Source organism: Phalangium opilio, unplaced genomic scaffold (genome assembly GCF_054372755.1).
Source record: "Phalangium opilio isolate 3A_F unplaced genomic scaffold, DU_Popi_V2 ptg000042l_1, whole genome shotgun sequence".
NCBI classification, from domain to species: domain Eukaryota; kingdom Metazoa; phylum Arthropoda; class Arachnida; order Opiliones; family Phalangiidae; genus Phalangium; species Phalangium opilio.
The window spans coordinates 9,847,235-9,874,284 of record NW_028324166.1 but is presented as its reverse complement, the minus strand read 5'-3'; the positions used below and the strand labels follow the sequence as shown (position 1 = coordinate 9,874,284).

The 27,050-nt window shown below is 38.1% G+C and overlaps 1 protein-coding gene across 1 annotated transcript; it reads right to left on the bottom strand.

The window, feature by feature from the left end:
* Positions 1–437: 437 nt before the first annotated feature.
* Positions 438–22,318, bottom strand: LOC149679058 (ATP-binding cassette sub-family C member 1-like). Its single transcript, XM_089836880.1, has 18 exons — positions 22,187–22,318; positions 18,906–19,043; positions 18,153–18,211; positions 17,781–18,044; positions 12,480–12,654; positions 12,165–12,419; positions 11,859–12,062; positions 10,862–11,008; positions 9,655–9,745; positions 8,849–9,219; positions 5,084–5,251; positions 4,746–4,930; positions 4,456–4,561; positions 3,827–4,351; positions 3,185–3,384; positions 2,181–2,307; positions 765–1,534; positions 438–690 (listed from the first exon to the last, which is right to left on the bottom strand). The coding sequence occupies exons 1-18, from the start codon at positions 22,256–22,258 to the stop codon at positions 579–581; spliced, it is 3,969 nt and encodes a 1,322-aa protein (XP_089693006.1). The 5' UTR covers positions 22,259–22,318; the 3' UTR covers positions 438–578.
* Between the last annotated feature and the right edge of the window lie 4,732 nt (positions 22,319–27,050).

The following is a 27,050-nucleotide window of genomic DNA, read 5'->3' as shown; positions in this document are numbered from 1 at the left end:
TGAACTTGTATCTTTCGGGTCGGATACTTCTGAACTTGTGTCTTTGGGTTTTTACGATTGCGTACTAACTACAGTGTTTCACAAGTAAAACGTTCTCGATTGCTGGAGCCTTACAAACGATGGGGCTCTAATCTGGCCGGGGCCATCTTGTTTATCTTTGCTATGGTTAATTGAAGAAATGGTTAGGGAAGTTAAATTCCACAGCATTAGCAGGGACTTTCAGGAATTTTATTACGATAAGGTTAACTGAGTAACTGCAATTCAAATAAGTTGGGAAGCTTAATTATCTAAACAAATTGGAATTATTTTATAAGTCCAAGGCGTCATAACCGTGAAGGGAGTATAAAGTAAGTCCGTTCTTCTATCATAAGGTTAGGGCGGTTTCATGACGTTAAACGGAGTATTAAACAAATCGTAAATTATATGTATAATTTTATTAATAATTAATAAAAGTCAGTGAAATAACAAATTAATTGCTCTATTAGCAATAAAGTAAATGATAAAGGTAGTTCGGTAGAATAGTAATGAACTATACATAAAATTTAATGTAAGTCATTGATGCTTAATTCAAAGGTGATCTAGATTATGTTGGCATCTTTGGCCAAATCGTAGAACATTGATTGTTTATTCCTCAAGAGAGCACCAGGAGAGTCAAATTCCGTAATTCGACCCTTATCAAGGACCATCACCCTTTGAAGGGTTATAAGAGATATCAAATTAGTCAATCACTTTTGTAAGCCTGTTTGGTAATTTGGTATACTAACTTGTCGTAGTCTAAGATGGTGTTTATTCTGTGCGCGATTGTGATGATGGTAGAGTTGGAAAATTCCTTCTTGATGGTCTCTTGAATGAGATCGTCGGTGTCCATGTCAACCGATGCAGTCGCTTCGTCCAAGATTAGGATCTTAGTGTTCCTCAACAAGGCACGAGCCAAGCAAAGCAACTGGCGCTGACCGACGCTCAGGTTGTTACCTCCTTCGGCCACGGGATGATCCAGTCCCTGCTCAAGTGACGCCACGAAGGGCTTCAGGTGCGAGTGTTCCACGGCGGCCCACAGTCGCTGGTCGTCTTGTTGACCGAAGGGATCCAGGTTCAACCTGATTGTGCCCGAGAAAAGAACAGGCTCTTGGGGAATGATGGTTAGCCGCGATCTCAAATCGGACAAGCCCAATCCCTCCACTTCCACTCCGTCTATGACGATCTGACCGCGCACCCCCTCAATGAGACGAAAGAGCGCCAGCGTTAGCGATGACTTTCCTGCTCCTGTCCGTCCCACCACGCCCACTTTCTCTCCGGCGTCGATTCTAACATCGATGTCCTTCAAGGCCAAACCCAATCCTTCTCGGTAACTGGTGCTGTAGTCAAGGAATAAAATTTGCCCTCGTTGAGGCCAGTCAGGTGGAGGTTGAAATTCTGGTTTCTCCCATTCGGCCTCGGACTCTAAACGACAGTATTCGTCAACTCTTTCTATTGAGACGGAATTTGATTCCAAACCCGTTATGGAGGCGATAAACCATTTAATCGTCTGTAGAAGCTGTTAGTTTAAAATATTAAATTAGTGCTTTATTTGTAGAAACAAATAATTGTTCCACGAAAAGCCTGCACAATTTATTTTCAAAATTCAAGTGAAATTATTAGGCCTGTTCGGATACTACAAACTCGCTTTTCTAAGACCCAAACGGGTACCCTGGTCCTTGGCCAAGGCCTAAAATTACCCGAGGATCTACCTTTAGTTGTAATGCGCAATGAGAATTGTAGTCCATGCTTTCTAGTATAACCATAAGGGACGAAAATTTTTAAAAGTCAACTTTTATCAGTTGGTATTTCAAAAAGATAAAATTAATATTATTTTTTGCCTCCTTGTGACAATGACGTCACGGAGGGGTATTACACTGGACGCGTCGGGATGTGTGTCTGCCACTGCGTTCGAAGTTGGCAAATTGGAACAAACATATTCACAATATCCGGACCACGTTCGCAGTTCACAGAAAGCAATATATACAACTACTCCATTTTATCATCGTTATAGCTTCGCAGTGCCGGATCAACACCCTCGGGGGCGCCTAGGCACTACGCGTTCGGGGTTACACTGCGAAATGACTGCTGAGAGCTTAAGGCTGACCATGGGGGTGAGTTCTGGGGCCCCTAGTGGATATCCCTACACTGTCGCCTCGTCTTACCCGATCGGCATTAGCGAAGATCACTCCTACAAAATCAGCTGATAGAGTCCCTTTGCTCAAAATTATGAAAATTGCGGTGCAAAACATCAAGAAATTGCCCAAGATATTGTGGCGTACTGTCAACCATCTGAGAAGAAATTGCATTTTATTGAATGCCTGTTTTGCTTTGAATCCATAGTGCTGTTCAACCCAAAGGTAAAAATGGGGTGTAGATGCTACCAAAAACGGATTTATGTACTAAGACGTCGGATCGTTGCTTTAGCCTCTAGTACCATCCTCGCATACTTTATTGAGAAACTTCGTCTGCTTTTATTTTGACTCCACACACAAATTCTGTATATAGCGACTTCTAGAGATCGAAAATATCATTCTCTATTTTCGTGGTTAAATATTTTTGTTCCGAAATTGCGCCAGTGGTAAAAAAGCAAAGTGGACAGCATTGCGATATAACTCCCGATTTAGTGGAATTAAGTTTTAAAGTTAAGAATATAAATAATTGATGTTTCTTTCTTTGTACTAACGTAGCAAATTCACTACCCATCCTCGACTGCTTTGCATGTTTTGATGGGAGTGGCTTATAATTTCAAAAAAAAGATACTTCATAAGGCAAGTAAATAGTAATAATAACTTATAATTGTACTACAATAATAATTTTAGTACAAAGAAAGAAAAATTAGATACTTAAGAAAAGAAATATCATTATTTATATTTTCAACTTTAAAACTTAATTCCACTAAATCGGGAGTTATATCGCATTGTTGTCCACTTTGCTTTTTTACCACTGGCGCAATTTCGAAAAAAATATTTAACCTCGAAAATAGAGATAAAAATGATATTTTCGATCTCTAGAAGTCGCTATATACAGAATTTGTGGGTGGAGTCAAAATATAAGCAGACGAAGTTTCTCAATAAAGTATGCGAGGATGGGTTGTGAATTTGCTACGTTCAACGTTTTTCTTACATAAATCCGTTTTTGATGCTACAAAATTTAGTGAAGGTTGTACCTTTGCGCCATGTTCATCATGTAGTTAGCGGCAGTGCTTTCGTCGATTAGTTTCAGGAAATGTCTTTCGAAGTTCTGTGCGGCGTCACACGCTCTGATGACATTGCTGCCAGCCACTGATCCTCCCACGTGCGAAAACAAGAAGGAATTTCTCAAGCTTGTTATCCGCTTGAATTGACGATTGCTCGACATTAAGAAACGCTGCGAATGATAGGGTAAAATCTTCAGTTTAAATGCAATATTACAAAGAAATTCATCCTAGAAGTGGGCGCGAGCAATCCGCGGATATGATTTACTTGCTTTCGGCACTTTATGCGATAAAATATAATAGTGTCTCAACACTTTTAGAGATTCAATATTTCACAGATTTTTAGTTATTTCGAAATGAAAGTTCTGGGTGGAGAAATATTAGTTAAGTCAGTAGTGGCGTTAAGACCTCTTTCCCTTGAAGGACCTATCTACGCCTAATAACATTTTTTATAGTGTCATTTGAAGCGCTCCTAGCTCTGACCTGTAGTCGACTCCCAAATTTTTAAAGATCAAAAAGGGCTATCCCTCACTCGATGCGAATTTGAACTTTAGCAACGACAATTAACAATTGAGAATGATACTGAATAATTGCTTACGAATGGAGACTTCCTACCTGAAGTAAAAGGTATCCAACGATAACAAGGGTGCAGGAAATTATGAAAAATGGTAAAAGCATTGCAATTCCTAATGTGTAAACAACTACATATATCAACCCGGTGTTGGTTAGCAATAACATTGGAGGTAATTGCTGGTCAAGGGCGTCGATATCTTGGGAGAAACGATTGAGAATCCTTCCCACGGGAGTTGTGTCGAAGAATAACATGGGAGAACGAGATACGCTTTCCAGCATTTTCCCATGTAGACAGTTTGCTGCTCGTAGACAGCGAAAAATATTCATGATTGTAAAGATAAATGTCATAATGGCTTGGCCTAGACCAAGAACGATTAAGACCGCTATACGGGTTGCCTTTAAGTCTGGGTTCGCTTTAAAATCATCCTTTGAGTCCATGCACCACAGAGACAGCCAATATACTGTTGTGAAATTAAAGACTATGGCACTGGTGGCTGTTAATGTGAAGATCACAAACCACGTTCTACCGTAGGCTTTAGAATATTTTTTGTATTGTAATGCGGCTATCTACAAATGTGCAATAACATTATGACGAGGAAAAATGAGTATGGAGAGTTTTAGGTTTCAAGAAGGAAAGTCCAAACTCTCCTCGTTTATTAACGAGCACATACGTTTCCTTTTTTAAGCGTCTCTTTAGTCATGAGTTTCGCCTCATCTTCAGTAGAGGCTTTTCCTTGAGATGCAAGATGAGGTCTCTCAACTTTGATATTTAACGTACTAAAACATTGAATGACAAAAATTCATAAATTAGCAAACTGCGTCCAGTCATTAAGATAAGGGCTATTTCTAGAAACCGTACACAAAGAAATTATTTCGTACTGTACACCGGTAATTTGAATGACTTAAAGTGTTTTCGCTTTTCTACGTCGTACTGGCGGTAGATAGCTCTAACGTTACTCACGAGGATTCCAATTTATTTTCGTCGTTCGTGTCACTCATGTGTTGCCCGAGATAATCTCTGGCCATTCCCTGACGTCTCATAATTTCGTCATAGGTTCCCCTCTCGATGATTCGTCCGTTGTTCATGAAGATGATCTCGTCCACTTCTCGGATGAAGCTCAAGTTGTGCGTCACCAAAACTCTTGTCTGTAACAAAATTTAATAGTAGTTGAGTTGCTATTTGTCGAGTAAGCAAAGAACTGCCAAATTACTCTAGAGATTTAAACGAAACGACATGTCGAAAACTCATTAATGATTGATTAGCGCTTTCATAGAAAATATAAGTGTAGCGTTATTTACTTTCATTCGAAGTAATCCCTTTGGTCCAATAACTTCGTTGAAGAGATGTTTGGCAACGTGCGAGTCAACCGCCCCCAACGGGTCATCTAAGATATAAACGTCATCATTTCGATAAATTGCTCTGGCCAAGTTGACCCTTTGCTTCTGACCACCACTCAAGTTGATACCCTATCATGTAAAATTAGTAAACAAACGAAAGCAGCCACCTATGGAACTAAAGCTAAATTCCCACTCGACGGAAACCCGGCAGAAAGGGGTTCGACCGAAAACTCTTTACGCCGAGCCCGACGGAATTTCCGTTCGATCGGGCGTAAGCTGTGTTCTATTTACGCCGATGTCTCAGCCAATGAAATTATCCCACTGACAACGTCATAAATTACAAGAGCGCACCCACACGCGAGATCGACTGATAGCCGACGTTTTTTTGAGGTTGACCAAGGTGTATCGGAAACATGCCACCAAGAAAAACATTTAAACTAACGGTAGTAAAAAGAGATAAGATGTTATAAGGAAGACTTTACTGAGGAGGTTAGATAATATCCCTTCTTGTACGATCTAAGCGACAAGGGGACAAAGATACCAATTCAGAGTGTGAAATAGATGTTGTAGAACCCACTCAAATCTGTCAAGCGACCCAAAAATATCTACCGCCAAACTCAAAATTCAGTTGTAGTGTGAATGGTCTACCGCCGGACGCCGGCGTAACGTAAATTTTTTACCGTCCGCTGTGTGATTTCCGCCGGGATTTTTTCGGTCAAGTGGGAATCTAGCTTTAGAATGAAACGTCACATCGCCGGATTTTTCGAGCATATCGCACTATATTTTTCAGTCAATTTCCACAGCTTTCTGTAAAACAGACCTTATATCATGAACGTTCGAGATTCAGCGTTCATGATTATATATATTATAACATATTATATACAGGGTGTTTCTGGAAAGTCTGGCACAAATTAACAGGCATGTTCCTTGGGTCAAAAGGAGTCCGAAAGGTCCTATGACGTTTTGGGGTAAAGCGCTCCGTTGAGACGTTATGGGCTCTCAAAAGTAGGCCGAAAAACAAGGAGATTTTGCAGAATTATAGCACTAGTTTTGTGGTTTTGACCCAATTGTTTTCGATTATTGAGCATAAGGCAATAATCGAAATAAGTTCAAACCTAGTGGAAGACAATGAACGTGTTAAACGGCCAAAAGCGTTAATCCCTTTGTTTTAATTAATGATTGTAATTAAAGGTATGGAAAGGTGCTCAGATATCGGTTACTTGTTTGTTCAGACGTACTGGTAACTGACCAGTCTTTTATTCTTTATTTCAATTAGACACATTACTTTTACAATAATTCGAATGAACCCCTTAACCTTTACAATAATTCAAATGAACCCCTTAAGTTTTACAATAATTCGAATGAACCCCTTAACCTTTACAATAATTCAAATGAACCCCTTAAGTTTTACAATAATTCGAATGAACCCCTTAAGTTTTACACTATTTCGAATGAACCCCTTAAGTTTTACAATAATTCGAATGAACCCCTTAAGTTTTACAATAATTCGAATGAACCCCTTAAGTTTTACAATAATTCGAATGAACCCCTTAAGTTTTACAATAATTCGAATGAACCCCTTAAGTTTTACAATAATTCGAATGAACCCCTTAAATTTTACAAAATTTTACATTAATTCGAATGAACCCCTTAAATTTTACAATAATTCGAATCAAACCTATTAATTTTACAATAATTCGAATCAAACCCATTAATTTTACAATAATTTGAATCGAACCCATTAATTTTACAATAATTCGAATCGAACCCATTACATTTACAATAATTCGAATTGAACCCATTACATTTACAATAATTCGAATTGAACCCATTACATTTACAATAATTCGAATTGAACCCATTACATTTACAATAATTCGAATTGAACCCATTACATTTACAATAATTCGAATTGAACCCATTACATTTACAATAATTCGAATTGAACCCATTACATTTACAATAATTCGAATTGAACCCATTACATTTACAATAATTCGAATTGAACCCATTACATTTACAATAATTCGAATTTCCCCCTTGCTGTGTTGGTCTAAACATTAGGGTAGTTTTCAACCTCAGAAGTTGTAGGTTTTTTACAGACGGCTTAAATGTGTGTACCTTAACGTGCTTCATGGCGTACGCGCGCTAGTTTGCTTAAACGTTGATGGTGCCCATTTTGAAAAATTTTTGTAGAACAATGTAATTGGGTTTCATACGAATTATTGTAAAAGTAATGGGGTTCGATTCGAATTATTGTAAAAGTAATGGGGTTCGATTCGAATTATTGTAAAAGTAATGGGGTTCGATTCGAATTATTGTAAAAGTAATGGGGTTCGATTCGAATTATTGTAAAAGTAATGGGGTTCGATTCGAATTATTGTAAAAGTAATGCGGTTCAATCGAATTATTGTAAAAGTAATGCGGTTCAATCGAATTATTGTAAATGTAATGGGTTCAATTCGAATTATTGTAAAATTAATGGGTTCAATTCGAATTATTGTAAAATTAATGGGTTCGATTCCAATTATTGTAAAATTAATGGGTTCGATTCCAATTATTGTAAAATTAATGGGTTCGATTCCAATTATTGTAAAATTAATGGGTTCGATTCCAATTATTGTAAAATTAATGGGTTCGATTCCAATTATTGTAAAATTAATGGGTTCGATTCGATTTATTAAAAAATTTAAGGGGTTCATTCGAATTATTGTAAAACTTAAGGGGTTCATTCGAATTATTGTAAAACTTAAGGGGTTCATTCGAATTAATATTGTAAAAGTAATGGGGTTCATTCGAATTATTGTAAAACTTAAGGGGTTCATTCGAATTAATATTGTAAAAGTAATGGGGTTCATTCGAATTATTGTAAAAGTAATGTGTCCAATTCAAATAAAGAATAAAAGACTGGTCAGTTACCAGTACATCTGAACAAACAAGTAACCGATATCTGAGCTACTTTCCTTACCTTTAATTACAATCATTAATAAAAACAAAGGGATTAACGCTTTTGGCCGTTTAACACGTTCATTGTCTTCCACTAGGTTTGAACTTATTTCGATCATTGCCTTATGCTCATTAATCGAAAACAATTGGGTCAAAACCACAATTCTAGTGCTATAATTCTGCAAAATCTCCTTGTTTTTCGGCTTACTTTTGAGAGCCCATAACGTCGCAACGGAGCGCTTTACCCCAAAACGTCATTGGACCTTTCGGTCTCCATTTGCCCCAAGGAACATGCCTGTTAATTTGTGCCAGACTTTCCAGAAACACCCTGTATAACATCCACTGTCCTCTGTCAGGACAACATTCATGATAATATAATCATTTTAAGCCGTACTGGATGGAGTCACTGCTATAGTGTTACTTCCTTTTAATCACGCGCTTTTTATCTTTATTTCTAAACGTCTTTAAGAAGCCAGGAAGAATAACAACCTTTCTCCGGTTTTTAAAACTCCACCGCCATCAAATGGCTGTGACTTAAATCAAGGAGGAGTTTAAAAAAAAAGACATATTTTGGAGAGAAGATTACTTCGTTGGAAAAGTTTAAAATTACAATGAGTCTGAGATTGACTAGCTTAAGCAGCCTACGCATCGCTTTACGAGGCTCTATTTTTTTGGCGATTTTACTTAGCACTAGATAAGTGCGCAGAGCCATGCATGGTACTAGGATATATACTTCCCGTAAGTAGGGAAGTTTCTTAAATTACTTCTGATAATACATACTCTTTCTCCGACCTCCGTTTCGTCGTCGGCGGGTAGCTGGTCGAGGTCTGGTTGTAGGGCGCATGCGCGTAGGACGCTGTCGTATCTTTCCTGATCCATGTCGTCGACGAAGAGTATATTCTGTCGGAGTGAGGCGTTCTGGATCCAGGGTTGTTGAGTGACTTTTCCCACTCTCCCGGCCACTCTCACCTCCCCCTCCACCTTCTGCATCTCGGACACCAAAGTGGACAAGAGGGAAGACTTGCCACAACCCACCGGACCCACCACAGCCACCAACGAACCGCGGGACACTTTCAAGTTTATGTCCTGAAGAGACGCCGCTGCCTGATCTTCCATATTCCAATGAAACGTTCCCTTCTCAATCTCAATCGCTGAAATTTTCATAGAAATAAATTGATGTTAACAATGGTCAAAAATGAACAATTATGCTAGTTCAAAATTATTTGTGAACGATATGTTGATTGACTTATTTTACAGGAGATAGTTGAGAAATTGGGAGGTTTCCTTCTAAAATTGATTATTCTACTAACCCAGAACTCCATTTGACCCGCGGGTTAAGGTTAACTATGGGAATAAACCTGATTATTATAGGAGGTTATTTTCTGTTTATATCAATGCCTCAGACTGGTGCATTAAGTTCTGAAATAGTTCCTTCAAATGTCTCTTTCTCCGTGCTAAAATTCGCGCTTCCACTTCTTAATCATAATTAATTTCGAGTTTTAATTCATCCGCGTGTGTAGGAATAGCTGCCGCCAATAAGAAGCGACCCATATCCTTTTTTTCAAGTCCCTGTTTAGTTGACATACCATATTTTCCGTTGCTAGCCATCTGCTCCACGTAACGCTTCGTTTCCTCACGACTCAACAAGTTTGCAATTCTTTTTACCGAGACATGTGTCTGTAAAGAATTGCGTAGTGGATATGAGTCGTTGTTAGAGGTTTTTACACAAGGGAAGGTCAACGCGACAATCCTACCAAAAACCAAGGCCTCTTTAATGAGAAAATATTTGGTACACAAACTTAATAATTTAAATATAAAATTCGCTTTTCTTCTTTAATGACGTCAACTATAATTTCAAAACTTTCTTTTTCATTAAGACGAAGGCAAACAAATGAAAAGTATTTATATTAAAACCGAAAGTCTCGATCGATCAAGGAGGCAAAAGGGTGCCAGGTCTGAAACGTGTCCCTATTTCCTACCCAAACCTCTTTTAAGCCGTCCTACTTCAAATAATGGAGATTAAATACCCTCACGACTGCCACGCCTGGGCCCATTTACTGTACCTACGGTTTCTTATATATTTGGCGTACTTACATCGTCTGCTATGGTAATTTGGTGGCAACCACAAACAATTGTGGGAAACCGAAACGTTTGATTATCGGAAAACAGTTAATATATGTAGTAGGAGCAAGAAGGAATTTACCATAAGAAGGCCTAAAAAGGCGTCCGGTGCGCGCGTGATAGTCGACAATCCGCCCTCATGGGTGGGAGGAGGCTGGAAACCAAGGCGGGACTTAATGTTTTATCTTATTCTATGTTTTCCACCATCTATCTCTTTTACCGTCTCGTTAAGCCTTGGTTTGGTTTTTGGAAATCACGAAATCATAAGTATAGTACTCTTGATTCGATTTAGAAACAATTATAGAACGAATGTTTTTCACGTAGAGACACGTATTCAAAATCCATTAAGTTTGGTTCAAAACCTTTAACTAACTTGTTAATGGCGATTAAAAACCATTCGCGTACCGTTTCAACACCGCTGGCAGCCTCCATTTTTTGTTTACTTTGCTCGAGGTTTTTTATCTAGTCGGAATACGTCATTTGCGTCTGTATGACCTATCCCCACGGGATCCAATAGGAATGCGCAGAGCAATGACGGAAATGAAAGGGGTGGGGCTTACTAGTCCACTAACACCGGCGTAAGAGTAGAAGCGTAAAATCGCGTCTTCTTATAGTGAATTCCTTCTTGGTAGGAGAAGCAAGAACTAAATTTATATTTTGATCCGTTCTTACCAAAACTAGGGTATTTATTAAATCCGGAAAGGAATGCATTGACGTCGCTAATAATCGAACCAACTGAAAGGACACGAAGGCTTTCCTCGAGATGAGAACGTTATCTTCGTCAATTAATACGTACATGGCGAAACACGGTGAAGTAATCTGAATATTAAGAAACAATCTCTGTAATAGCTTGAAATCAATAACGATGTTAAAGGGATTATAAGCCCAGAACTTAAATAGTTAATGGTTAGATTTCGACCATTGATCAGGAAAACAAACTTCAACCCGTGTTATTATTTCATCATTGAAATGGGGCGTTATCGCCGTACCTAAAGATAGTCGGCGAACCGTTGGAATTTTTTTTTGGTTGAAAAAGTCGTTATTGACGTCACAATACCCCCTGAGGCAAGCAAAACGAAAGTCTTTACTTCTAGCAAACGCAGCGGGGGTCTCGTGGTCTCGTGGTGAGGACTGGGGAAAAGCCGATGCGGAGTGGCTCAAAACCAATCACAAGAGATTTCTGGCATCAATGATTGGAGGGGGAGGGGGACTTTTTCAATAAATAAATTTCAACGGCCCGCCGACAAATTTACAGTGGCTTAAGCCAAGCAGTGAGCAGAAGATGATGGGGGGATGCAAAATCTAAGAGGAATAGGCGCGCTAACTATAGAACAGTTCAGGTCCGATGGGACGCTAGAAAAAGGGGGAAGAATACTAGGACGAATCACGTAGACCACCCGCCATTTTTCCCAGTATTCCTCGTCTATTTCTAGCATTTCATTAGGCCTACACTATTCCACAGTTAACGAGCATAATCTCTCAGATTTCATTGTCTCCCTCCATCATCCTTGCTTGAGCCTGGCGAAAGCTTAGAGGTTTCAGGGACATCTGGTTTTTTGATTCCAGGAATTTGGGAAGAAATTACAACAAAGCTAAATTCTCTTCGTTTCTATGTGACCCCAACATCCATATTAATAATCCCCTTCTTCAAAATTGTTTACGTTCGTACCAAAACCGGTATGAGAACAGTTATAAATATGTTTATTGCTTGGAAGAGGCCTTGTTTCTTCATGAGTGTAATTTCTTTCTTTCTGATTTCAAGAACGATTTTCTGGAATGATCTCTCCCAGGCGTACAACTTCAAGACGCGGATTCCGTTCAAGATTTCGCTCATCATTTTCATTCTGTTGTCCTTCAACTTCATCAGCCCAATCTAATAAACGAGATGATTATAGAAACGAATAATAGAAACTTCACAGTTTATATTCGCCTTAAAATGGCGAGTCTAGAGATATTTTAGTTAGATAACATTTACCTGCAGTTCTTTGCATTTCTTGGTGCTGATATAGTTTAGTGGAAGAAGAACGACAATTGGTAGGATGCCAGCAAAGGCTGAATAGCCCAGTTCTTGATACATGAAGGCGAAGCACAGTATTAATTGTACCGGAACTGACCACAGGAGTCCCAGTTGCGGCGACAGAATTTGAAGTCTGTTCGTATCAACGTACATCGTGTTCAGTATTTCGCCCATTGTGAGGTCACGTCTATCGCTGATCGTCAAACGAAATGTCTGCTTCGACGAATCTCATTAATGAACTAGTGTATCTCTATCACGATAAGACTAACTTACTTTTTTGTACAGAACGTGCATGGTGGCGGATTTGAGTCTCAGTCCAAGTTTGGTGTGGAAAATGGCGCTGCCTTCTTGCAACAAAGACTGCGCAAGACCAGCCAAACCGTAAAGGCAAGCGTATAAAATCCCCTTCCACAAAGGATCTTCGCTCGTCGAGTAATCAATAATGCAACTGAAAACATAAGCGAGTAAACTGGTTAACTCGGTACCAAAGTTTACTAAATTCATTGCAGTGCTGCCAACCACTTGTAATCTCAACCTCTCTTAAAATCAATTTTAAAGAATATTCACACAGTTGACCCAACGAAACAAAAATGATATTTCTCATGTAGGCTTCAATATGAGCAAACAACCAACTGACCGCAACAAAGGTACTTAATTTCACCCTTTAAGTAAAAACCATACACATTTTCGTTCTTTTTGTTTAAATTTCATATTATGTCATGATTTCCCATAAATAATTGTCCTGTAGATGCGAATTGACACCCAAATGTAACTCGAAAAGATCACACCTTTTTGTTAAATTTCTCATTGAAAAAGTATGGCTTTTCCCTTCAACAATTTAAAAACTACACCGAAGATACGTTTCGTAATACTTTTAAATTAACAAATAACTAATCAAGTTGCATTAATACCAATTAAGTCTAAAGTGTGTTAGTTTAATTAATTTATAAAGTATGACAAATACGATTTTCCCTGTTTGAAGTCAGTTTAAAGCTATATAGCACGTTCAAGGATAATTTCCTCAATTCACGCGCTGTTTGAAAAACAAGAACCAGTCTTGTACGTGCTAACAAGTTAAGCTGGTGAGTTACTCTTTTATAAGGAAAAACACTTTCAACATAAAGTAATATGAATTTTTAAAAGTCAAAAAGACTGTCACACTTATGATGCTAATATTTTCAGGAAGTCATATCATCTAATAACCTTTAACGTTTCGTAAGTTTTATTGATGATTTTCACATTATTTTATCAACTTAAATAATTAAACAAATGTTTTGTGCTGTCGTATATTTGCCAACACATTTGTTGTCGTTTTTTAGTTGTCAGACAAAACCACAACTACTTCTACTATTAGGGCTAGGATCAAACTAAGAGTATCATCGTGTACTACGATGCGGCTAAAAAACGAAAAACAGAACAGAAATATGCTGTCAAAAAATACGACGAAACCAACACATAATGTACACAAGGGTCAAAAGTCACCATGGATCACTGTGTAAACAAGTTGGGAAAACCAAAATTTTACTACTCCGAGTCAAGAGGAGGACTACTTACAAACTTATTTACCCAGATAATATTGATATATATGATATTTCATCATATTCACTTTATATTAAGGATAAAGGGAATATTATGGTTCTGTAGGATTTCTTTCCACATCAACACAAGGCGAACTGCTAACGCGGTGCACTAGTGTAACAACGGACAGACACACACAGACAAACACATAGACTGCTGTTTTACCCATTCCGTATTAATTTTGAGTTGAGAGACAAGATAATCTTAAATACTAAATTAAGCATAATTATTATAATAAATTTTCTTCGTTAGTTATTCACCTTATTCAGCGTTACATCCTTTTAACAAGTTGGGAAAATCAAAATATTACCTCTCCGAGTCGGGGAAAAGACTAGTATACCACTCAATATCGAAATACTAGAGCAACATTTTTTCGCTTTGTTTTGTCTAACGAGGCTTAAGCCATTGAATAGTTTTCTCTACATTGTCAAAATATATAATCATCCGCTAATCCTAGATTTCAAATCATCATTTACAGAGAGTATATAAGTTCTATGTTAAATTTTATTCTCTGATGCATACCACTAACCCGATAACGATTAGCCCTTTCACTGATCTAATTGCTACCATGATGCTTTCTTCTATTATAAAATCTAAATCTGATTATTTAAATGTGTATTTAACTTTCGGCTCACTCTGAACCGTTAATGTCCCTTCATGAGAGACACGATAATCAAAACCCAAAGTTTACTCCACCTCAGGTCTCAATTATTTACTCTTCACTAAGCCTATTGCGGGTCAAACTTGATTTACCCGATAGAATCCAGGCTTTAAGATTCTTCATGAAATAACTAATCCAAGGATTATTCTATATACAGATGTAGTATAGCTTAAGTAATATATAAACAGCCATTTCAAATAATAATATTAAAAAACATCCTTGGAATATCAAAATGAAACAGAGCTTTAAAGCTACAAAAGTACTAAATGCATCATAATTACGAAAAATATTTCCACATATTCACTTTATATTAAGGATAAAGGGAATATTATGGTTCTGTAGGATTTCTTTACACATCAAAACAAAACGAACTTCTAACGCAGCGCACTACTGTAACAACGGACGGACACACACAGTACAAAAACATAGACTGCTTTTTAACTCTTTCCGTATTAATTTTGAATTGAGAAACAAGACTATCTTAATTATTAAAATAAATATAATTAATATTTAATATTTTCTTCGTTAGTTATTCGCCTTATTGAACGTTACATCGTTTTAAAAAAGAACAATTAAACATTCTTGAGAGACTTGACTAATATTGGCGTTTGAAATGAAGCATACGCCGGTTGCTTTGCCTTACTCAAATAGGTAGTATATAAGGGTGTCGAACTACAGCTAAAAGCAAGAACAACCGCAATTGCGAAAACCTATCGTGGACAACCCACCCTAGGGAGGCTAGACGTTTCTCGTAACCCTAGCTGATCGCCGCGAATGTCTTAAACCCGACGATGACGATGGAGTAGAAGCCAGGTGTGCAGACTGGTGTCCATGTGGGATGGACAAAAACAAAGACCAGAAGATGGTGGTGATTAGAAGCCAGTATGTACAGACTGGTGTCCAAGTGGGATGGACGAAGACCAGAAGATGGTGGTGATTAGAAGCCAGTATGTACAGACTGGTGTCCAAGTGGAATGGACGAAGACCAGAAGATGGTGGTGATTAGAAGCCAGTATGTACAAACCGGTGTCCATGTGGGATGGACGAAGACTAAAAGATGGTGGTGATTAGAAGCTAGTATGTACAGACTGGTGTCCAAGTGGAATTGACGAGGATCAGAAGATGATGATGATTAGAAGCCAGTATGTACAGTTTGGTGTCCGTGTGGAATGGACAAAGACCAGAAGATGGTGGTGTGAGAACTCAAGTAGAGGAGCCATTTCCGTACCTGTGAATGCAGTTCGGAAATGGCGAACACGTTTGCTCCGATTTGGAAACTGCGAACGCGGTCACGTGGGTGTAACAACAGACACACAAACACACAAACACACCCACAAACAGACACACACGATCGTTACAGAACCTCTCCGTGACATACGTCACTCGGAGAGGTAAAAAGAACAATTAAACTTTCTTGAGAGACTTGACTAATATTGACGTTTGAATTGAAGGATACGACTGTTGTTTCACCTTACTCAAATAGGTAGTATATAAGGGTTTCGAATCGCAGCTATGGATAGGAACAGCGCAATTGCGTGAACCTTTGGTGGAAGCCCCGCCATTGGGAGGCCGGACCCTGGCTGATCGCCGCGTATGTCTTAACCTTAAGGATGATGATGGAGTAGAAGCTAGGTGTACAGACTGGTGTCCATGTGGGATGGACAAAAACAAAGACCAGAAGATGGTGGTGTTGGAAGCCAGGTGTACAGAATGGTGTCCTTGTGGGATGGACAAAAACAAAGGCTAGAAGATGGTGGTGTCAGAAGCCAGGTGTACAGACTGGTGTCCATGTGGGATGGACAAAAACAAAGACCAGAAGATGGTGGTGTTAGAAGCCAGGTGTACAGACTGGTGTCCATGTGGGATGGACAAAAACAAAGACCAGAAGATGGTGGTGTTAGAAGCCAGGTGTACAGACTGGAGTCCATGTGGGATGGACAAAGACCACAAAAGGGTGGTGATTAGAAGCTAGTGTGTACAGACTGGTGTTCATGTGGGATGGACAAAGACCACAAGAGGGTGGTGATTAGAAGCTATTGTGTACAGACTGGTGTCCATGTGGGATGGCCAGCGAGCAGCAGATGATTGTGATTAGAAGCTAGTGTGTACAGACTGGTATCCATGTGGGATGGGCAGCGAGCAGCAGATGATTGTGATTAGAAGCTAGGGTGTACAGACTGCTGTCTATGTGGGATGGTCAAAGACCAGAGGCTGGTGGTGTTAGACAGGCAATGGAGTAATAGCCTGCAAGTGTAATGCAGTTTTCGAAATTTCCGGAAATTGAGAACACGTTTGCTCTGATTTGCAAACTGCGAACGCGGTCACGTGGGTGTAACAACAGACAGACAGACACATACAGACAGACACGTCGAAATTAGAACCTCTCCGTGACATACGTCACTCGGAGAGGTAAAAATAGAAAACCGTTGTTGGAAATTAAGTAGGTATAGATTAGAACTTTGGCTGAAGAAGAACCGCTGTCCAAAAGCTCCCACAAGAATAGGCCTTTCCTAAAAGGTTTCTGAGCCCCGAGCCATCTTGTTTAAAAGGTCCCACGCACGCGCATATCAAGCGGATAAACGTCACTGATACGACAGCGGGCGCCAACTGGCGCTGGATTTTGGGATATAGTTAGCTGTTATAAATAGATAATATATACACTATATTTTACGAAATTAATTATAAATAATAACTAAAAAAACTGGAAACTCGAAAGTACAAAAATACGACTATGACGTTAAATCTTGGACAGAAAGCGGCCTTTATAAGTACTGAGCGAATAAATTAGGTTTGATTGGCTGCTGCTAGAACTGAACTGACTCGAATGAAATGATGTCTGACCTTTTACCCAGGATTCCTTTGGTTTTTTTTCGTAAAGGTCTATTTCAGTTCGTAGACTAACTTCGCTAATTATTCACCGTCCACGATAATTGGGTGTCCAAAAAAGTTCAACATTTTTGCGCAAATTGTTTATAATAACCAAGAATATATATAAATAATGAATAGTATAAATCGTTAACTCCCATTTCATTTATGGCGTGATCGAACTGATATAGGTTAGGTTTGGGTATGGTTTGGGTTAAATTTATATAAGGGTAGGTTAGGATAAGTTTGCCATTCTTTAAGTCATATTCAATAAACAAGACACTCTAATAACGTCAAGGCCTATTTAGTTTTCTGTTTTAGAAATATTTTAAATTTACAAATAAGAATATGTAACTCTTTATGCTCAATAATTCATAAATCCTATTTTTAAAATCTACCATAACCACTGTCCACGAAGTGCCTGTATTCAAAAGCATTTCTTATACGACTGAAAAAGTGAATTTGTTTACCCTGTGAAAAGGGCAGGACCGATAGACACTACGTCGGATAGCAATTGTAAGACCACTCCAGCTATCAAGCAAGGCCCGACTGTCCTCAACAAGGGCCAAGCGATGGATTTGCTTTGATTTAGGGTTCTGCTTCCACTTTTGGTCTCATCTTGGGGTTTCCAGTGTTTTTCGAAAATGCGCGAGACAGTCAGCGCTCGCTCCGCGTCATTCAAGTCGTACACATCCGATGGTTCCAGGTTTTTCTTCCAACCTTTCCACAGGGCACTACAATTCGTTAAAAATTAAAAGAAAAACTTGAATTTGGAAATAAAATACAATTAGCTGCTCTGTAATAACTTCTTTATAGGAAAAGCTGAAAGGTACAAGATTTACCTGGTAAGCCATGAATGAACCACACGTGAACAAAAAGATGAGTCATCTTCACTTGATTTCTTCATGTTTTATAATAATAATCTTTTTGTTTAATAATTTTAATAGAAAATATATGTGCATATGTTCCATAACAGGAATACATAAAACTTCAGGGCAATCATTGCTCATCGTATCTCGGTAGACTTTGCGGGAAAAGCTAGACTATCATAACGCGTGACGTAATTTACCTGGCACGGTGAACCTTGACGGCGCACCTGACCTCGTGCTACTACTAACCAAGAAAATAGGACAGTAAGAAACAAAGAGGAGAGAAAGACGGAGAGAGAATCAGAATAGGCAGCCGTGATCCATGCGAGGTGAAAACGGTGTAAATCTACGGTACACCGCGGCGCCTGAGCGCAGCTGTCTCGCGCATAGTTGACGTAGGGGATGACAGAGATAAGGCGAGTAGATCAATCCCTCCATGCGCAAAGGATGTGCGTCCTAAAACTAAACGTACCGAAAATTGTTCTTACTACCCCTATTATCTCTCTCCCTCTCTCTCTCTCTCCTCTTTGTTAGAAAGACATAATCACGCCCTGCTCACAAAACTAGCATAGTAAAAACACACACAATGATTCCCATTAGCTGTATGCATTTCTGTCCATAAATATGACACTAAGAGCAGGGCTAAATCGAGAAAAACAAGCGATAAGGCTAGACCTTTAGTGTCGAATTAATGTTACATAAACAACAAATTTCATAGCGTATTACCATTTTGACTTCCATTGCGCACGTATATCTTTCGTAGTGTGGAGAGGCGTCACTCAGTGTGTGTAATACGAGGGTAACTACTACTAAAGTGTAAATTACGGACTCAATTGCCAACCCGAAATAGTCATCTTTGTCGTTCTGAAATATTTCACGTGTTTATTTTACCGTAATATTATTATACAAGATGACCCAGTCATATAGTTTTTACCGCCTTCTAGTGACAAGAATTAGTATTACTATATGCATTATAAGATGACCCCAGCTAATTTAGCATTTCGGGTTTTTTTTTCATTGTTTGTAAAATAGCATTCCTATTATGAATAAAATCAATCTAGTAATAAACTACAGTAACTTACTCATTAGGTTCATTTTAAACTTAACCTACAGAACTTTATCTTAATTAAATTACAGAATAATATTTTTTAAACTAGGGTCGGTACTGGTAAATGTGAACGATTCTATTTTTTCTTTAACATTTTGTAGCTAATTTTTGGGCGGCTTAAATTCCTTTTAAAAGGGCTCTATTTGTAGATTGAATATTGAGGATTACGATAAAAATGGTATGAACATTGTAGGAATACGTGGATGAAAGATACGAACCTATATACACACCAACTCGGACTAATCAACTTAAGTTGATGCCAATTTTAGGTGTTGCTTAATACAATACCATCGGGGAATAAGCTCTAGGAAGAGTTAAAATAATCCCACGATAACAAACCTTTAATCGTTAGATAGATCACGTTTTTCACTATAAAATTGATATTAATATCTGTGGTTTCGATTCGGAATTCGATTTTAGAGTTGGAAAAAACCAGGTAAAAATTCAATTGTTTCAAGGTTAATTAGAATCCTTTTTAAGCTATTTTACTAAAAAATAAAAGTAAAAGTTATAATATTAACTTTAAAATACATCATTGACCCAAAAAAGACTCAAATTTCGCGCCATTAGTAAGTTTATCAATTTAGCGGTAAGAGGGCGGTAGCTACGACTACTTATTGGGCGGGAAAGCGAGAAAATGAGACAGCTGTTATGCGAGGTATCGAAATAAATAGGACTTCTCAACAAATTATTGAACATTTTGACTCGGGTATTGATTTAACTATATTATCCTATTATCACTTATCACATCTGCGTAAACTTTAATCTAGGTGCATGGATTTAGGCCCTACGTAATGGTAGCTCCTTCAGGGTTGCCACGGAATTTTCAGAACCAAATTCCCTGACCTTTTTCTCAGATTTTCCCTGACCTTTTAGGCCGAAAAAGTGAATGTTTACTGCACGTTTCAAGTGGTTATAATTAAATAAACTCTCAACATTAAATTTTCCCATGTATTTGTTGCACCAATACAAATAAGAAACATTTTAACTATAAATAACAGTCTAAGAGAGCATTTACTTTACAAAAACAATTCTAGACATTTTTAAGGATTAATCTAGAGTTTTCTGTGTTGAGAGAGCATGAGGAGAAACTTTCATTACTCTTTCAATAAAGACTTATTCCCAGAAGTTTTACCCACTAAAATCAAATTCCCTGACTTTTCCCTGACCTTTTCGGCCCATTTTTAAATTCCCTGACTTTTCCAGATTTTCCAGGATTTCCAGGTACTGTGGCAACCCTGTCCTTTCCTAGGGCCTTTTTTATTCCTCCCATTTGATTATCATTGTTGTTCACATTTGGGTCCAGTGTTCATTCACTACCTCCTTCAGTATTTAGGGTCAGGGTGTTTACATTTACCAGCGATTGTTCACAATTGGGGTCCTCCGAGGGGATTGGGAAATAGGATATTGTGCAAAATTTAAGAGAGTTAAAAAGCTGAAAACAGCGAATTGTGTATAAAGAATCATATTTCATATCCTGAAAGTTTCTGGTGTCTAACGTTAGCTCCACGGAAGTTATTCAAAGATTTGCAAAAAGTGTCCATAATTACCAGTACCAACCCTATAGTAACTTCCTCAATCGGTTAGTTTTAAACTTAACTAAACTACATCATTATTTGTAAAGTTATCATAAACTATAGTATCATGATAATATTAATTAAATTAAAGTATAATATTAATTAAATTAAAGTATAATATTAATTAAATTAAAGTATAATATTAATTAAATTAAAGTATAATATTAATTAAATTAAAGTAAATTCCTCAATTAACTTACTTGAAACATCATTATTTATAATTATCATTAATCTCACTCGTGAATTTATATTTATTTTAATCTTAATTAAATTACAGAATAATATATATTGAACTATTGTAACTTCCTCAATTTTAATTAAATTAAAGTATAATATTAATTAAATTAAAGTATAATATTTATTAAATTAAAGTATAATATTAATTAATCTACAGTGAATTCCTCAATTAACTTACTTGAAACATCATTATCTACCATTATGATCATTAATCTCACTCGTGAATATATATTTATTTTAATCTTAATTAAATTACAGAATAATATATATTGAACTATTGTAACTTCCTCAATCGGTTAATTTTAAACATCATTATTTATAAAGTTATCATTAATCTCACTTGTAAACGTGGACTGCTCGCTTAACTAAGTAGAGTAGCAGACGAGTTTTCAAGAGACGATATCATTGGTTAACTCATGGTGAACTTTGCCTGCTAATTCGTTTCTCTCTACATTCAAGACTGATAAGGTTTTAGGAAAAGAACTCTAAGCTTCAGACGTGACTTTGAGGCCGACTTAACGTCATATTAACGTGGTAGTGGGCGATTATTTAATTTCTCTCTCTTAGCGCGAAACGCCGCAAACGCGCCTAGACTCGAGATGGATTTCTATCCCAGCTTATATCTCATGAAAGCAAAGGTTTATATAAGCATTCTGTGGCGCAGTTCTAGCGTACCGGGTTTCCGAACCGTAGCGTTGACGTTGGAGCGTTCGAGTCCCGTTGGGGATTTGGAAATTTACGAAATAAAATAATATGAAGCTTAGCTACCATAGGTCCATCTGTTAGCGTTTTAGAGCATTATTTATGAATTATGAATAAATTTGAATAAATTAACGCGAAAAGGCGGGGTTAAGACGCCCAACCAGCCGTAACATAGGATATAATGGGGGAAAAAAGGGGGTAATATAGGGGGGAAAGGCACTAAAAAAAGGGGGAAATGGGGGGAAAAGAGGGGGGAAAGGGGGGAAAAGTGGGGGTGAAAGGGGTAAAAGTGGGGGTAGTAAATCTTCGGTATAAATGCATTAGTTTTTAGCCATCAATAGATGGCGCTAAAAACTAAAAATGGAAAGAAAAACTTGGCTTACTTTTAAATAGTATTTCATGATGGCGGATCTCAGAGTGATAGTTTGCGTTAGTGTTAAGAGAAACCAAAACATTGTCAGGATTCCGGACAACACCGTACCACCCCGTCTGCCGTAAATTATGAGGAATAACGCCAATATCTGCAACACGCGAGTTCAATTGTTATTATCAAAACGTTATGGATTTTTTTAAATTGTCTTACGTAAGTTCCAAATTGAATAACGACCGCCAAATTGTCCACGACTTGAAAATCACCGTAGTATATTTGTTTGCCAAATTTTAAGGCGCTGATTGCGGCCAGTAACAAAACCGAGAGCTGAAAACACAAAGCAAAATATAGTACCTTTTCAGGAACTTTTTAGCCATTCTCAAGAGGAGAAGTAATCAGTGCCGAGCAGGTGTTCATCCTGTACAGCTCATTTTGTGCCGTATAACTATGATCCCCTCTCAATAAGGACTTACACTTTTCGTAATCGAAAGGTTAGACAAATGGACCCTTTGCCGCTCTGACTTGGCGATCAGTGCAACTTCCAAAGGGAGGAAGAACCAGAGTAACGCGCATGGCACCCAGACCAGGATGGTCTTTTGAAAACAAGGAGTGAAGTCAGGATCATCAGTGAACCATGTCAAATTGGCATCCTATTGAATATAATTACATACTTCATAATTAAACGCAAACGCTATCAATTAATATTAAATCCTTGGTAAAATAATATACACGTAACATACCCAAAATGTTGAGTTACAAAAGTCATTCAACATAAAGGAACCCATTTGAAGATGAATAACACTAACTTTGAGCAATTTGTTTAACAGACTAGTCGCTGTGATGTTATCAGACGTCTGTTTAATCCTTCAACGTTTTCCACTAACAGTTTTAAAACAGTACATTAAAAGCTATTGTCGCAAAACACAAGTGTATTTTGGGATGAAAATTCGTCTACATCGGAGCTATTAACCGCAATGCCAGGCTGAAGTAGATAAAATCCATCTTTTATAAACTGTTCATTTTGTCCTTGTTCGTACGGAAGTTTTCGTGATAATATTTGAATTTCTGATTACAGACTATATTTGTATATCTTAAAGAGTAACATTTATTTTAAAAATGTATCCTTGTAAAGATTGTCCAATCCTTCAATGAATAGAAGAATTCATTTGAATTTGACAAAAGATACGATAGTCTAAATATCAGATTGCAAAGAAGAAAACCATGTCAAGGCCTAATAGAATATATAGCTCTTCTCAAACTAAATCCAAGACGGTGGAGCTCAATTGAACGTAGTCAAAATTAGGTTTACTTATTGCTTGGACGCGTGAGCTAGGCTTTGAGTTGGGGGACCCTATATTTACGTTACTAATCGGAGGCCCCCGTCACGTCCCAACTGTGATTATGGGAAATTTAGGGCTCATCAAATAAGCCCATTCTCACAAAGAAACTACGAGTCATCAAACAATAATGGTTCACTTTAAAAATCAATAAAATCAAAATTAGTTCATATCAGTAATGAGTTTTTAAAATTCTCCGTTTTCGAAGCAGTTGATGTTTCCAACTCTTTGGAATGGACAGTGACTGACCTAAAGCAAGCACCATTGCTCCGTACTTGCAAACCTTGGCTAACGAGTGTGTTTTACTACAAAAACAATATTGAAGGGTTCTCACTTTCAAAGATTTTATTACATCTATTTATGGCGTTAAATTTTACCATAAGGGATTAAAATAATTCATGTTTGTGGTTTGTGCGTGCTGAGAACTTGGTACCCCAACCGTTGAACCATCTCGAAATTACCTTAACGAGTTAGAAAACCTGAATGCTGTGCTACATGAGCTAATACGAAACTAACAAGCCCTCCCCACACCGATACCGGCTAATACGGAAAGGTTTTTTACGTGACTTGTTACGATATGGGATTCAATCATGTTATTTAAATCTAATGAACTTTCTCTGATAATACTCAATCGCTGAGATAATTGAAATGAAATGCAGAATGACTGTCAAAAACTTGTAAAATTATTATAACCAATCGCGTCCAGAAAGCCTATTTTATACAATCTGAACCATTCCTGGTCTCTTTAATCAACGTAATTGGAAACCATGCCTCATTTAACAAACTATTTTCACTCCATTTTATTTTTTTGACAATTTTTAATCAAAACGAGGATGAAATTAATCAATAAAGTCTGCGCCACACATTACGTATTCGGGAAGTCCATTTTCTGTACGCGAATATTCGTAAGACCATTCCATTAATTACTTTTAAAGAAACCACACAGGGGCGAGAAACACCCAGGCGGGAGGCTGCCAATTGAGTTCGCACTCGCGTGTTCGCGCCTTCGTTTATTCGCATCTTCGGGACAGTACATGAAAAATATTTGCCCTACTGTTCAGATACACGCAAATATTTTGCATTTCCTATTCTGAGAGCCAATGAAATTTGAGAAATCATTGCGCTATCTACGTTGACCATATTTTTTAATAGTGACTCGACTGAGCTGCACGCTGCTTCCGCCATTGAGAAAAAGTGATAAAAACGAAACTTATCGACACCCTCCACACCCCACCCTTCCTCTCGTCTGTGATTGGTGCTTTTCTCGCGAAGGCGCGAAATTTTAGGCCTAGTCGCAAGAAATTTGCATCTTCGCGATATGAGGACGCAAAGTAGCGAAAACCCAATGTGGACAGTAAAGCGATGTTGCAAACAAGCGAAGCGAAGATGCGAATGCGCAAAATGTGTCAGTTTGGACAGGCCTTAAGGAATAATACGTTTTAATCTTTGAAGATTGATAACATCAAAATCATTTGCGAAATACATTATTTTGATTATACATTAATTCCATTAAATCTAAAGACTTGGTTTTCCCAAGCCTTAAAAACAAAACGACAAGAGTTCTTCCAGTTGACTGAAGCGCGGATATTATTTTTTTAGCCACATTGTATGGTGTACATCTACGATGAGGCTCTTAGTTTGACCAGGGAGCACAAATCCAAAGGAGAGTCAAAGTTAGAAGGGGGAAGGTACTTTATAACGGCCGGGCACCATGGTTCTCACGCGCACCTACCTCGCGCACACGTGATCCTTTGAGAGGGAAATTTAAAAAGGGTATACCCGAAAATACGGTTAGAGAGAAAGAGAGAGGGGGAATTAGCACGCACGCTAACGTAAACAAACTTCTCTGATTTTTTTCTCTCTCGCTTGCGCCGATTGCGCATGTGCGCCACGCTCCTAGAGAGCCAGTGGCACTGGTAACGTTTTTGAAAGGGGGGCTGACGGAGAATTTGGTCTCTCCGGCTCTCCTGACCTTGACCTGCCCTGTTGTTCTTGCAGTAGTAGTAGGGGTGTCACAGTCCTGCCTTTGGCAGTATCAAACTTTTCGATCGTCATTTTTGAACGTCGAGAGAAAATATTTTTCATTTTAGTTAACATTGCAGTTCACAGGTGTAGTTTTAAACTTAATACAGGTAAGAAATTATTTTTTTAACTTTTCTTCCTCCACGGAGAATCGAACCGCGGACCTTTCATACAGCCTCGTCTAAAATCGCTTGTTAAGAGACGGTCTCGAATAAAGCGCTATACTCAGAGAGAGAGGTCTGTCACAGGCACGGTCCCCTTCTCTCTCTCCCTCTATCTCTTCAACTAGGAGTCATGATCTTATCCGAGGCCAGGAGATATAACTTCGCGGTTGGAGAGGCAAAAGCATATTAAATTTTTACCGACCGGGCAGAAGTTTTTATCACTGTTTAGGGTAGAGCATCGAGGGGCTATTCACTCTGACTTTATGCACGGTAAATCATTTAAGCATTGTAAAAGATAGCGTTATTCACTCATTAGGGTAAGGTATAGAGGGGTTATCCACTCATTAGGGTAGGTATAGAGGGGCTATTCACTCGTACGATGTGGCTACTATTACGAGCCCTTGGGTCGCCTTGTTTCTATTGAATCCGTATTTTACTACTCGAGTGGGACCTCCCAATTTTGATTCCGGTCGAATGAGAGTTTTGTCCGTTGGTAAAATATTACATTTCACTCCACATAAGTCAGCCCCGCTTTTAAACCAGCACAGGCTTGCCCCTACAATAGTTGCGCACAAGCACAATCGGACCAACGGAGAGAAATTGATTTACGACTGCTGTGAGATACATTCTCCTTTCCCTCTTTGACTCTACTCTAGTATCTCCACTTCCTCCATGACACCACTCTAGCAATCTCACTACTACTTCTCGAGTTAATGTGACACTCTAGGTGTTTTTTCTAGACAAGTTTGCTACACACACCCACAACACGATTTGACGAGATGATCTAGGCCCGTTCCTATCACGAAGCAAGAATATTTTTTTAGCTAATTTAGTTCACCGTGTTTTCTCACTTGGGGCGCTTTTAGTATCATAAAATAAAAATTAATTCAGCCTCGTGACCCCGTCGACTTCTACAATATTAGGGCAAGGCATAGACGTAGAGCGGTGAAGCCGAGGTCGCGGATAGTAAGATGTTTTAGCAAATTTCCGAAGATTTTTATTAAACAAGCATGCCAGGGAAGTAAATGATAGATATAAAAGCTAAGATTAAGAAATTAAAGGTTACGAAGGAGTAAAAAAATTCCTCTTATGGTATAATAAAACTGAATTAGCAACTTCAAGAAATTTTGTTTTACTAAAAAAACAACAATGTTAAAATCTCATAATTAACTTTGTGGTCCACACAATCTAACTAAAAGATTCAATAAAAAATAGATAGCCCCTAAAACAATTACGTTAATTTAAGGGTGAAACCTTTCTCTTTTATAATTTTTTTATAATTGGTCCCTAAAATATCAACGACAATTTATGGAAGAAACCCTTCGCAACTGTTATAAAAGCGCCATCTAGTACA